Here is a 13,224-nt window from a genome sequence, read left to right as displayed (position 1 = left end):
ACTGATTTACCAAGGTCACAGAGGGGAAAAGAAACACTGCTCCATTAAATAAATAAATAAAAACTTCCATCCATCCATGTATCCATTATCTGCTTTGATCAATCATTTCATTTTAATTATCATTGTTGCCTCCCCAGCTTATTTATACTGTACATGCTGGCATTTGCTTCGCACTTTTATGCTGACAAATTATAATGCTTATAAGGATGATAATAAATAATCACTAAATATATCAAATAAAAGAGATGAAGCGGTATTAAGACCTGCTAATTCAAGTGCTGCGGTACGAAGCTGGTGGTAGTGCTGAGCCCCAAGCAGTGTCTGGTTTTTTTTTAATACTCTTAAGAACTTCACAGTACCGTTAGTTTCTTCTCTTTTCTCTCTTCTTTTTCTTCCTTCCTTCCTTCTTTTTTGAACAAGGCAGCACACCCATCAGCCGAAATATGAAGGGAAAGGTTTTATGTTCGCAAACTGGGTTAGCATACAGAACAGCAAGTCAAGAAACATGTAGCTAATACTGCTGCCTGTTTAATCTGTTTATTGGGTTGAATATGTTGATGATCATCAGGCACACATACCACTGGATACTTAATGGAATCTACATGAGCGTGGGTAATTGAGAGTCTAGGAATAAATGTTCGTTAATTAAAAGGTAACACCGCGAGCAGCGCTTTCTGTTATTAATCTTTTTAATACTTAATGGAAAGGAAGCAAAGATTCTCGGTGTATTATAACTTCGGAGCAGGCAGTTTTGTGGCACTGTATTACAAATTTCAGCCCTCAGTCAACGAACGCTTGTTTTCATCACGCTACTGTACTTTCTAAGAACAAACTTTAATTTGGCTAATCGGGGAACGGGGGAGAACAAGAAGAAAAAAAATCGTATGTTTACGTCATTGACATTTTTTTTTCACCCAATTTAAAAAAATTGATATTAATTACATAAATAGCAGAATAGTATTTTTAACCACTTTATATGTAATCTAATTATCATCTTCGTCACCACTTCAAAGGCTACCAATGACCTGTGAGCAGTTATCTGTCATTCAAATGCCCAATCACCACAAACGTGCTCTACTTCACTTGAAGGCTTGTGCATTAAATGTACGCATACATTTATCTTTACCCATATATTTTTTTTTTAATTTAAAAAACACAATTGTGATAGAAGGCTGCTGGGAAAATTCTTCTGCATGCTGTGCTTTACGTAAGCAATCTAATATGATCATGTTGACGTAATATTGAAGTAGACGTAACTGGGACATTTCGTCATGCGTCTTGCTAAATCTCAGACATTGAAGTGACCTTAAAATAACATGTTTACACATTTGACGATTTCAACTTTTCCTCATCTGGATCCCTGAAATAAATTACTTTCCAACCTGTTTGTTTGTTTGTTTGTTTGTTTTAGTAACGTGTTTGTGTGTTTGTTTTTTCACTCTTTGTACTTCTGTTTCAAAACGAATTACACTTAATTAACACTCAAATTTTCTCATTGATATTTTAGTATTTAACAAATGCTTTTAGGTTCAATAAGATTTGAAATTTGTAGAATCAAGAAATTTACACCACTATATTGACGTCTAATGCAATAGTTATTTTCTAACCCTACTCCTTGATCTTTTGGAGTGTTGAGATAGTCGTTCATGTTTATTCTCATAAACCCGGACAAGAACCCCTTAAGAACACACATCGGCTTTATTGATCAGGATTCCTGGTTTTTGCTTTGCTTTGCGAATGCAGAAACAGCTGGACACGAACCCCCACCCCCCAACCCCACCGAAAAAGGAGGGGAGCGTTCTTTTGGTTGCAGTTTACAAATTGGCCGCTAGACGCCACCATATCTCAGTTGCAGTAAAAGTTAAAAGCATGCAATCACTAGAATGAGTAGAAGCTGTCGGAAGGATGCACCCATCAGATGAAGTGCGTCTTTGATCAATGTCTGACTACATGATTTTTTTTGGACAGCATTAAAAAAACAACAAAAACCCTTATGGTTGCTAGTTAAGTTTTTTTCTTTGCTATACGATTTCCTGGATATAACATATTAATGGTTTAAGTTTTTCTTGCAGCTCTGAATTCTCTCCACCACATGTGGGATACAGAGCTCTGAGGAAACTGGCTCTCCTCTGGGCCCATCAACTGAAGACACTTCTCTATCTCCTCACCCTCTGCTTTATTTTCTATTTCAACTGTGCCAGTCCCTCACAGCAGCTCTCCCTTTCTCCATTGTTATGCTGATGAAGCCCAGTTAACTCGCCTCTGTAATCCAGGCGGGATGTCAAAGCTCCTTCAGAGGAATCCGCCTTAAACAAACATCCTGACTTCCTGTCAAAAGACACAACTGCTGCCACAATAGGGTCCATCATGAGACTGTGAGGCAGGTGCAGACTGGCTTTCTTTCAACTGTGAGGAGGTTTGAACATCACGGGTATAAAAGTCTGTCTCTGAACCTTTGCAAACATCAGTGAGCATCCTAAATAGTGCCTGCTGGCAGATCTGGGACAATTTAGGAAAAGATGACAACATTAATTGTTTATACTTCGCTCCTAATCATAGCAGCTCTCTGATGATCTCCATTGTGAGCTGTTGAAGCTATTGTTAGTGTGGATATTCTTATAGAGTAGAGACGGATTACAGGGAAAGAGGTTGTGAGACAAACTCACACTTACTTTGTCTGACAGCTGTAACGAACAGTGATGAAGAATCTCTCAACTTAAAAGCATGTGAAATGTGCAAACAAAATCCCTGTAATCAGGTTTTGGGCACAACAGTCCAAAACTGTCACTTTAATTTGGAAAATGGAAAATACCTAAGTGAAAGGCAAAAGGAAACTATTTTGTACCTTATAGCAGTGGAAACACATGGCAACATCAGTCTGTGACCGTTGAAAACAAAAGTTTTATTATTATTATATGTCTAAAGGTGTTAGTTTCCCTGAGAAGACGTGATCGACATTACACAATATGATCATCAACCAGTTGTCTGGTCACGTAGTAAATATCATAAACTCACAGTTTGTTAAGTATCAATATGCATTTAATGTTACAAAATAGAGAGCACAGTCAGTATTTCAGAAGGAATAAGGGGAAAACTCAAAAGGCCTGTCCCACTTTTCATTTTCTTCTTTCCTTTTTTTTTTTATAATTATAGCTGGCTCAGGCCTCCTAATCTCCTCAACAGGGACCTGCTGTGCCATCCGGTATATTACCCCTTTCATTTTACATGCGTCAAAACTTCAATCCTTCTTTCACACATCACCCAGACAAAGGCCACAAGTCTCTAAGGTGCTTTGATTGTAATGAGCCACTGAGCAAGAGCTTAGCCTGCTCTCATGTTTGATTTATTTCAGGCACTCGGTTAAACAACGTCGATTGATTCAAACTGTGGACAAAAAAGGAAGCTGAGTGTCTGAATGTTGCCTCAGTCATCTCTCCAGAGAGGAGAGGAAGCGCAATCTCAGGCTCTCGTTCACTCACTGTTTAATTTTCTCACATTTTTGTGATGTCCACCGAGTCGTGAATGTCAATCACCTGGAAGCCCAGATTGTCGATACCCAACTTGTCTTGTTTATTGTCATTCTTGTGGCTGTTGTGGTTTCTCTGGTCCGAGTCTGTCTCAAAGCACTGCACGCAATGCGGCGTCGTCACCCGAACGCTTTTGGAGAAGTTTGAGAAATCCACGTGGTACTTCCCCATCTTGGTGCGGGAGATGATGGGCAAGAAGCTGTATCCCCACTGGATCTCCTGCGGGATGTAAGATGTGCGGACCTGGCAGGCGGAGCTGGTGGATTCAGCCGTGCCGTCCAGAAATACCACTAACTCAAAGTCCTGATGGGGAAGGGAGTCCACAGACAGTTCATAGAAGGGACTTGATCTGTTGATCACATGGTAGAGGGTTAAGGGGCAAACAAAGAACAGGTTGTCCTTGCCGGCGTCCACCAGGAAGTCGATGTCCACCTGGTCCAGTATGATGGTCTCTCCATCTGGTGTGGTTGTTGTCCGGAGCAGCTTGCCGTAGATTTGGCTGCCTATCAGTAAGGTCTTTCGAAGGTTGGCCACTCGTATCAGGAGGCACAGACTCCCTTTTTTTAAGCAGATGACAGCCTTGTCACTGAAGGTCACGGTCTTTGCTCTTTTCTTGGGCAGGGAGATCTTGGCCAAGACGACGCCGCACATGAAGCAATTAATGAAGACACCGATGATGGACTGGATGATGATTAGAGCCACAGTTCCAATGCAGTGTCCTGTTAGAGCTCTGCCACCGTACCCAATAGTGGTCTGGGTCTCCAGGGAGTACAGAAAGGCAGTTGTGAGGCCGTTGACGTTGTCAACGCACCGGATGTGGCCGTCTGTGCGGTTTTGGCCAGTAAGGTCGCCGTTGGTCTTTGCGATCCAGTACCACAGCAGGCTGAAGATGAACCAGCTGCCCGTGAAGGAAGCCGCAAACAGGAGGAGGACAAAGCGCCAGCGGATCTCCACAAAGGTGGTCCAGAAGTCCAGCAAGTAGGCAAAGTGGTTGCTGTACTCGATGTTACCAAACTCAATGTTGCAGTGGCCGTCCTTGGTGACCAGGCGAGTTTTGCGCTGTCCAGCCGGCTGGATGTGACGCTGGAGCAGCTGGAACATCCTGGAGCTGGCGGGGGAGGCAGTAGAATAACATTATGTCCCAAAGGTCTGACAGTTTTGTTATTTTTTGTCATCAAATTGTAACAGATGAAAGTTGGGCTGCTCAACCTTGTTTTGTAAAGACTTGCAGGTTTAAGGAATTCTTTGCACTCATGGCTCAGTACCAGTCTCGCAAGGCTGCTTTCTTGCTGAGATTGTATGTCTGTAATCTTGAAATCTTGCATAGCTACTTTTGTATCCGAAATATCAAATAGTAGCAATGTTACAATAGAAATAATAAAATAAGAAAACATGACAAAGTAAAGAAAAATTCCAATCTTTTTTTTTTTTTTTTTACAACCACTGAAAAAAACAACTAACAACAGAAAACCCCTATAGAGCCTAACAATGGATCCATCAAAAGGACCCGTGGTGGTAGGTGGTAGTTCATTTTTGGCAAAAGCCCTCTAGTAACACTCTGGTCAAAGTTTAAACTTATGGATTCATACAGTATATACCAAAACCAACATTTGACTTTCGTCTTACGTGCCCTGCAGCACAGTACTTTATACATTCAAATGGATTTTTAAGAGAGTAGGTGGTACTAGTTTTGTGTTTGCAAATGTAACTGTAAGAATAGTGTTAGCCATGGTAATTAGAGCTAGTTTACACACTCTCAATTAATTCTTCCTTAGATCAGAAGTACTATTAACTCACAACTGCAGCAGGATGAGACAATGCATTATTCATGCGTTTGAGTTAGTGCGGCCATAGCTACTGTATGCACCACGTGCTCCATTTTGCGCCTTACATAACAGTACCTCCATTAACACTTCACACTGACACACAGGAAAACCTTCAGAAATATACATTATATTTGAAATTGAGAGGCACTGTAAAGTTGTTAGCAGCAAAAGTTTGGTTTTTGTGAGCAATTTGTACACAAACAAAGGTATTTGTATGAACTTTTAAATGTCAATTATTCTATACAGGATTTATTTTTTGTTTCTTGTTTTAATGTTTAATGAAAAAATGCACTTCATTCTTTGGAGACTAGAGGCTGACAAGACGAGGATTCACCAAGTGAGGGAAGTAACTTTCTTCAAAGCAAAAGCACAATGGATACAGCATGAGTTATATTTTTGAAGCCTTCCTACAGCCATAGAAGAAACCATGAACACACTTCAAGTCTACCAAGTCAATCATCCATCAGCTCCTACCTTTGCGAGAAAAAAAGAAGAAGTTTTCTACACACCTGTTATATGCGCGACCATGGGTCCAAAGTGCTGACTGGAACTTCAGACTCAGACTTTTCTTTCCAGCAAGTGGTCGCCAAGGCGTTGCAAGGATGTTAATCCACAGTGAAATTTCCTAATCCCAGCCACATGCCACTGTGTACACCGGCTTCGACGAGTGGAGAGCTCCCAGTGGGCGTCAGGGTGACTCCCTTCCTGGCTCCGCCGACAACCAGGCTAGTTTGGAGATGAGTTGAAGATGTCTGAAGTTCTCTGGCCAGTACTGGAATTGGTTGTGTGGTGTGTGGTGTGTGGTGAGGTTGGGGTGGGTTGGGGAGGGGTGGCTACCTTCTGGAAAAGCCTCTCATGGCTTTTGTGTGGCTGAAGGTGCTTTTATTGAAGGAGCCAATGTGGCCGGTGCTGCACCCATGCTGTTTTGTTTTCGGCACTGAGAACATTTGGGATTTGCGTCAGGGCCTCACAAAGAAGCTCCTCAATTGCGTCCCCCCTCCCTCACACACTTCTTCCTCCTTCCACCCCTCCCCCAAATTTTGAACCTGCAGGGCTGCCACACATTTGCATCAAAATGAAGAGCTGCAGGGACAAAATGCTTTGGCCATATTCCTCTGGCAGCAGGGGCCTTTTTCCCCCCGAATCTGCAGAGAGCGTTTTGCATGAGAGGTCTTAAATTGATGGAGGAGCCCCCAGGGTTGGATACTGGGGAGGTTAGCTGCATACAGATGAAGGGGAAACGTCTGTGGTTGAGGATGCAGATGGTTTTGTGTTGATCCCATAACGCAGACCCTTCACAAGCTTCACCTTGCGGCTTTCCTTCAGCCCGGTGCACATTTGCACATCTTTGTGTATCAGTTATGGCATGCTCTAAGACATTCATTTGTTAAGATATTCCTACCTAAAAAGGGTATTTTAAAAATGGGTTGAATTACAATTATGTCCTGCATCTCCTTAAATTAGTTCCATAATCTGCTGTCAACTGAAAACTAATTACTATGTTTCCTTTCTATTCAATTTACAGTTTGACCTCTCAGAGACAGATGCCATTAATCACGTTACATAATATGAGAATATACTGACAGAATGGCTCCATCTAGTGTTTAGTGTATCGACAAAAATAAGGAGTTTTTGAAAAATCCACAACTTCTTCCTGGGTAAAAATAATATAAAGCTTTGCTTTATTTCATTCATTCATTTTTACTTAGAGGAAGCTGAGAAACGCAGAAAAGAAAAGCAGTAACAGAACAGTGACCTCACAAACAGACACAGCTAAGCCATGTTCACCAAAGAAACTAAATAGTTTTGGGGAAATGCTAAAAACTGATTTTTAAAAAGTGAAATCCAACTTTTGCTGGAGCAGATATAAGAGATATCACATTTTAGGGATTTACAAAATGATTTACCATTTACTTCCTTTATTCACTTTGCACTAGCTTTGTGACCTGACAGTGCAGATACACAAACACACTGTTTTTCTTTCTACCCTCAGCTGTATTTGCTACTCATGTGAAAGAGGTAAAAACTTCCTCTCAGCTACTACATGGAAACTCATGGAGGAGGTTGACTAAAGTACTCACAGTACACTTTTTTCTTTTTTTGCTAATCCTTCAGTTCCAGTCATTTAATTTTGTAGGAGTTATTTTAAAGATTAAACATAATACAAAACAAAAAGAAAACCTTTCATCACAAAGGTATAATAAGATATAATTGATTATTGGGCTAGTAAAATAAACGGACTGACGTTTGGCATTAAAAAAAAACAACAACATATCAGCTGAGATATGTGAGGTGATTTCAGCACCAGTAACCTCTCGAGGTTTGGTTGTAGCCCATCTACACAATGTTTCTCTCCAACATGGGTTCCTGCTCCATTATGCGTCTGAAGCCAAAGTTGCCCAGGTCCAGCGTTTTAAAGTTTCCGTCCAAAATGAGTTCGGCCACAGCGCGGCCCACGGCGGGGGACTGCTGCAGGCCGTGGCCGCTGAAGCCGGTGGCAAAGTACATGTTGTTGATCAGCGGGTGCAGGCCGATGATGCCGTTCTGGTCGAAGGTGTTGTAGTCGTAGAAACCCGCCCAGGCACTCGTCACCTGATGGGCAGAGACACAAGATTTTGACACTCTGAAAATGGTCTCTTTCTGGTTAGGACCCAGGCATTGAAGTAGAAAGGATAAATTCCAGACTTTACCTTTAATTTCTCAAAGGCAGGAACACGGTTTGCCAAATGAGGCCAAACTCGGTCCTCGAAAAACTGGTGATCCACTTCCAGGTTACCAGTGTCTGGCTCCTCGGCCTGAAATCACAGGCACAAAGGAAATTGCCACCATCTATAAACAATCAATTACCCTCCATCTGTTCCTCTAAAAATAATTAAAGGTCATAAAACTATGTCCATTTTCAGATGGTAATTTTACAGCCTATCCTCAAATAAATTACAATCCAAAGTCCAAAGGAAAAAATGCATATTTAGCCCCTTGTTTTCAACCAACACTTTCTGAAAGGTGAGCGATGGAGCCGGGAACAAACCTCTTCTGGTGAAGCGCCTGCAATGTAGTTCCCTCCTAAACCTTCTCTTCGGAAGTAAACGCCCGAGTGATCAATCAGGAACGGTGTGTCCAGACCTGGACCATCAGGACAGTGCACCACGTACACGTACCTGAAAAATATCAAATCAAATAATAAGTATGTAAAAAACTATTACATACGTTAGATGTATTTGTGTATTTAACCACCATTTCAACCCTTGAAAGTTATTCTTTTGGTTTAGGAAAAAGACATGAAATATTTAATCTGGCAGCCACATATTAATATAACTTAATAATATAATTGATATAATGTAATTAATATATATACAAAACTTGTTTACCATGTCATTTTAAACATAAAAAGGTTAGCAGACGCTCTGATACTAGATGTGGTGACACACCGTCTAGAAACATCTTTGACCCTTTACCAGCTTTTCTCCTGCCACTGTTGCCGCGTCCACTCCATGCAAACACGGATCTGGGTGACGGCTGTCATGGTAACCGACGCGACTTCCAGGCATTTGCGACAACTCTTCATTCACATCCCTCCCTCCCCACACACACCACCACCAAGTTTAAACAGGACAGTGTGTGTGAGTGTGTCAGTCAGCTTTTTCTCTGTGACAACCAGCTGCTGCCCCTTCTTATTGCTCGCGGCTCACTCAATCTTTGAAGGGGAAAACAAAACATTTTCTTCTGCTTGAAATTAAAAGCCATGAGCAAGCACCGGGCCTCCCGACAGCAGCTGTGTGTTGTTCTAGAGTCGACCTTTTCCGCGGCTCCACAGGCAGTGGAATTCCAGCGATGGTGTCTTTGGGACCGATGCCAACTCCCAGCATCTGGGCCACTTTTCCAGAAAAGGCCCCCGCTGCATTCACCACAATGGCACATTCCACTGGCTGGTACTCCAGGCTGTTTGGCATATGCACCTGGCAGGTGGAGTGTTTAAGATGTTAATTAATAAGTACAAAATTATTGCCAAGTACTTAAAGTACTAAAGCACTTCTTAAGTTGCAGCTGAGGTGTCTTTCTGGAACACAATATATATTTTTCATATAAATCCTCAGAAAAAGGACACACTGAAAGCTAAAAATCCCTCAGAATTGTACCTGAGTACAGTGTTAGACAAACCAAACACTCTACTTACTTTCACAGACTTTATTCTCTTGAGGTACACTTGTTCTCCGTCTACTGTTGTCGTCACGTTCATAGTGTGTTTAAAATCTGTAAAGCAGACATTTTCAGCAAAATAACATGAAAAACTGAGAGTCTAAAATAATAATCACAAGATGTTTTCCCACAACCCATTGCTTAGTGCTTGGCTTGGCTTGATACTGTGGACAATAGATAGTAATAATACTGATAACCGTGCTTGCAGAGGCAGCTGAGTCGGACTAGTCGGGCAAGTGGAGACACAATGCTCTCCAATGCGTTTATGTATATATATGTACATAAACTGACCTCCGTGTGTTTAAAAATGAATCGATTTGATGCTGAAATCTCAAGGATGTGTCTGGTGTGCTGCAGATGTTTGGTTAAAACACAACATTTTGTGAAAAAATAGCCCTCTGAGTTTTGTAATAACTCACTAGTGACCCTGGAACCTGTGTGTGTGTGTGTGTGTGTGTGTGTGTGTGTGTGTGTGTGTGTGTGTGTGTGTGTGTGTATTAGGTAACGGTGACACTGGTCAAAGGTTGATGTGAGGCAGTATTTAAAAAACAAAAAAACAAAAAAACAAAAAATTCAGAGGGTGATGACAAACCTGTCACCTCTCCGTAGCACTGGATGACTCCCATAGACATGGCTTTCCGCTTGAAGGCGTTCAGCAGAGTCCAGGGATCAAACCAGCCCTCATTCTCCAACCCTAGAGGAGGTGAATGTGCAAAAACAACAGAAAAAAAGAACTGCAATGTTTACATCTGTGTGGGGTTGCAGCAGAATGTGCTTTTTCGACAGCGGTTGGGTGCAGTCTGCACAAACTCACCGTATGAAGCCAGCGCCACACCTTCTGTATTAACCCAGGGAAACTTATCCTTCAGCTGTGCTGGGGACAGAAGCGAAACATTGGCTCCATAACTCCTGCAAAACAGTCAAACCATGTTTTTTTAAGATGCTGTCCAAAAGGGGGAGCTGATGCTTTTTTTTTCCTGCTTTTTTTTTTATTTAAAGTTCACAAAACAGTGAAAACCTTTGGGTTCTGTAGTTCTCCTCCATGAGGTGAGCAACATTCTCATTGGCCAGGAAGAGATATCCTGAGTGGTTGAACTGCAGGTCCACCGGGTCTTCGTTCTCCACGCCGAGGTGATCCTGGGGGGGGGAGACAAGTCGTTGATCGTCGAGTTGTTCATCGGTGCATTACAGTTTCCAGTGCCAATGTAAAAAACATACGTTGATGTTCCTCATGAAGTTGGCGGAGGCCAGTGAGAGGCAGATGTTCTCTGGCAGAGAGAACTGCTGCCGGATCCCCCCGGCTGACAGCACAGTGGAGTTCCGCGAGTACTGAGAGCGAATCACACAGAGAACAAGAGATGACACAAGACCGCACAGAAAGAGTTCGTTGGAAGGGGGGGACCTTGTGCTGTGTGTTTTATTCAAGTTAATAAAAAACACTGAGCTGGACAGACAAAACTGCCACGTATTAGAGGCATAAAAACGCTGCTGAATTTGATGTGATCTAATTTAAAAGGTTTAATACAAGACTTCTCAGAGACAATAGGTCAAAAAAAGTAAACGACATGTAGGTCCCAGGCTCACCGTGGAGTCCCTCTCCACCACGACTATCTTCATCGCCTCTCGCATCATCTCCTTCTGCTTCAGCCAGTAGGCGATGGACCAGCCCACCACGCCGCCTCCCACGATCACAATGTCAGCTCTCTCAGGTGGCAGGTTGGGGTTGATCTCCAGCGGAGTCCACTTGCTCCCCGGAAGAGCATCCGAGGCCTTCTGTCTCATGGCGACCACCTGCTCCTCAAGGTCTGAAGTGGGAAAAAAAGCATTCACTTTTTTTTGACAAGTGTTTGTACCGTCGCTTGAGAATGTACAGTACAGTCTTTTTACTACTTTGCCACTACTGACAGTTTATTACATAACTCAGCAATATTAGAGAAAGCTGGGAATATGTTTGACTTCCCAAGCACATGACCAGGCAAACTCTCTCTTTGCAAGGCAAACAGATTTACGCAATTTAAAAAAGAAAAATCTCAACTTGCTCTGAGCAACCTTGACCTCGGCATTGAAAAAAAACGATCAGGGTGGTGATATTTGCGACTCTTTGCTCGATCTAATCAGTTGGATTACGTGCAATAAATCTAACGAGCTCGGGGAGGACACAGCACGTCAGGTGAGGTGAAGGCAACTTAAAAACACAACACGTGTAAAACACTAATGCGCAAAACTGAATGGAAACATGCGGCTGACTAAACGGACTATTCCTACTACTACTACGATTATTATTATTATTATTATTATTATTATTATTATTATTATTATTATTATTATTCGAAAACAAAACAAAACATCGGCACATCTGACAGCCGAGGCTACTTCCAGCAGGTTGTTGACGGTGCGTTGTCGCTGTCTGACGGCTGCCCACCTCTGAAGAAGTCCTTGTGCAGAGCCGCGGAGGTGCTCAGCCGCTGAAACGACGCCCGTCGTCGGCTAGGCCCCGCGTGCCCACCGGAAATGGACACGAGTTCGCGGGCCATCCGCGCGGTCGCCCTGCGCCACGCGGACATGTCCGCGAGCTGAGCGTGGCTCGAACGACCTGCTGTCACCGATGAAACAGATCGCACGGCGTAGTACGCCACATCGCTTCTGTGATCGTGCACACGTGTACCGTCAAGACGTTGGGAAGCGTCTGAGAAGGAGGAGAGGTCGCTGTAGAGGGCGACATCAGACGGAAACTCCCGTTTGACGGCGAGTTTCTTCAAAATAAGAGCATGATGTTAAACGGCGCTTAGAGACTGCGTGGGGGCTATCGAATGCTAGTTTCCACGCTTGTCACTTCTACCGAATATTATGCTTTTTCGTTTAACATGTGTTTTAATCTAATGATAAGTTGTGTGTTTCCATGTTTTAATAATCGCGACAAAGAAGAGGGTCGGCATTCACACCACATTGGGTTCAGATAAACGGCTGTTAACAGTTGTGTTACGTTTTGAAAACGTTGTCGATGGATTTGACGTCCGTATAAAATCAATGTTTTTACAGCGTTTTTTGTCGGATTGTATTAACGCTTATAAAAGTAACGACGCTCGAAATTATTAACTGGAACACTCGCGTTTACGGCAGTATTATGGAAATGTATTTTGTTTTATAAATCATTCATGGAAGCACGTTTATATTTTATCAAACTTGACTGCAAAAGGGGTAGTGGCTGATCACGTGAATCGCGAGGGCCAATTAAATATTGGGAAGCCCTAGAGGCGTGTATACTAGCTGTTTTCTGTATTTTTTTTTTTAATTTAATTTTTTTTTTTAATACATGTACCAGGCAACTTAAACATAAACATACTTATACGTATATAAATATAGCCCGACCAGGTGCCGAATAGGAGGATAATAAATATTCCTGCAAAAATAATTATTATAGAATATGGACACTAGATGGCGCACTTTTAAAACGAATACCATCGACTGTATATTGTTATACAGACGATGGCTAATAACAGAAGAGCCACAGGACGTATAATCCGTACATTTAGTGTATCAGTCTTAAGAATCATTTTAGTAGTTAATCACAAATTGTAAAAGTTGTGAAAACACCGTTATCACATATACCAATTCTGTCAACATATTAAACTTTCCATCTGTTTTGAACAGTTTTACATTGTCACTCACCATAT

At 42.2% G+C, this 13,224-nt stretch overlaps 2 protein-coding genes across 3 annotated transcripts; both read right to left on the bottom strand.

Moving 5' to 3' along the window:
• Window positions 1-1,800: 1,800 nt before the first annotated feature.
• Window positions 1,801-6,287, bottom strand: kcnj1b (potassium inwardly rectifying channel subfamily J member 1b). 2 transcript variants are annotated; one of them, XM_076031938.1, is made up of 2 exons: window positions 5,863-6,287; window positions 1,801-4,635 (listed from the first exon to the last, which is right to left on the bottom strand). In XM_076031938.1, the coding sequence occupies exon 2, from the start codon at window positions 4,626-4,628 to the stop codon at window positions 3,492-3,494; it is 1,137 nt and encodes a 378-aa protein (XP_075888053.1). In that variant the 5' UTR covers window positions 4,629-4,635; window positions 5,863-6,287; the 3' UTR covers window positions 1,801-3,491. The 2 variants fall into 2 exon arrangements, with proteins under 2 accessions (XP_075888053.1, XP_075888054.1); XM_076031939.1 differs by having other exon boundaries at window positions 1,801-4,647; window positions 5,877-5,896.
• Window positions 6,288-7,012: 725 nt separating this feature from the next.
• foxred1 (FAD-dependent oxidoreductase domain containing 1) lies at window positions 7,013-12,283 on the bottom strand. Its single transcript, XM_076031937.1, has 11 exons — window positions 11,973-12,283; window positions 11,135-11,355; window positions 10,769-10,879; window positions 10,569-10,687; window positions 10,365-10,459; window positions 10,143-10,244; window positions 9,528-9,604; window positions 9,149-9,309; window positions 8,382-8,511; window positions 8,044-8,148; window positions 7,013-7,945 (listed from the first exon to the last, which is right to left on the bottom strand). Exons 1-11 carry the CDS (start codon window positions 12,112-12,114, stop codon window positions 7,691-7,693), a joined length of 1,518 nt encoding a protein of 505 aa, XP_075888052.1. The 5' UTR covers window positions 12,115-12,283; the 3' UTR covers window positions 7,013-7,690.
• Window positions 12,284-13,224: the final 941 nt, after the last annotated feature.

The sequence above is a fragment of the Nelusetta ayraudi genome, unplaced genomic scaffold (genome assembly GCF_046127955.1).
Source record: "Nelusetta ayraudi isolate G7.1 ecotype Tasmania unplaced genomic scaffold, CSIRO-AGI_Nayr_v1 ptg000033l, whole genome shotgun sequence".
Lineage (NCBI taxonomy): Eukaryota > Metazoa > Chordata > Actinopteri > Tetraodontiformes > Monacanthidae > Nelusetta > Nelusetta ayraudi.
Note: the sequence above shows the minus strand (reverse complement) of the source record. Positions and strands in the feature narration are given on the sequence as shown.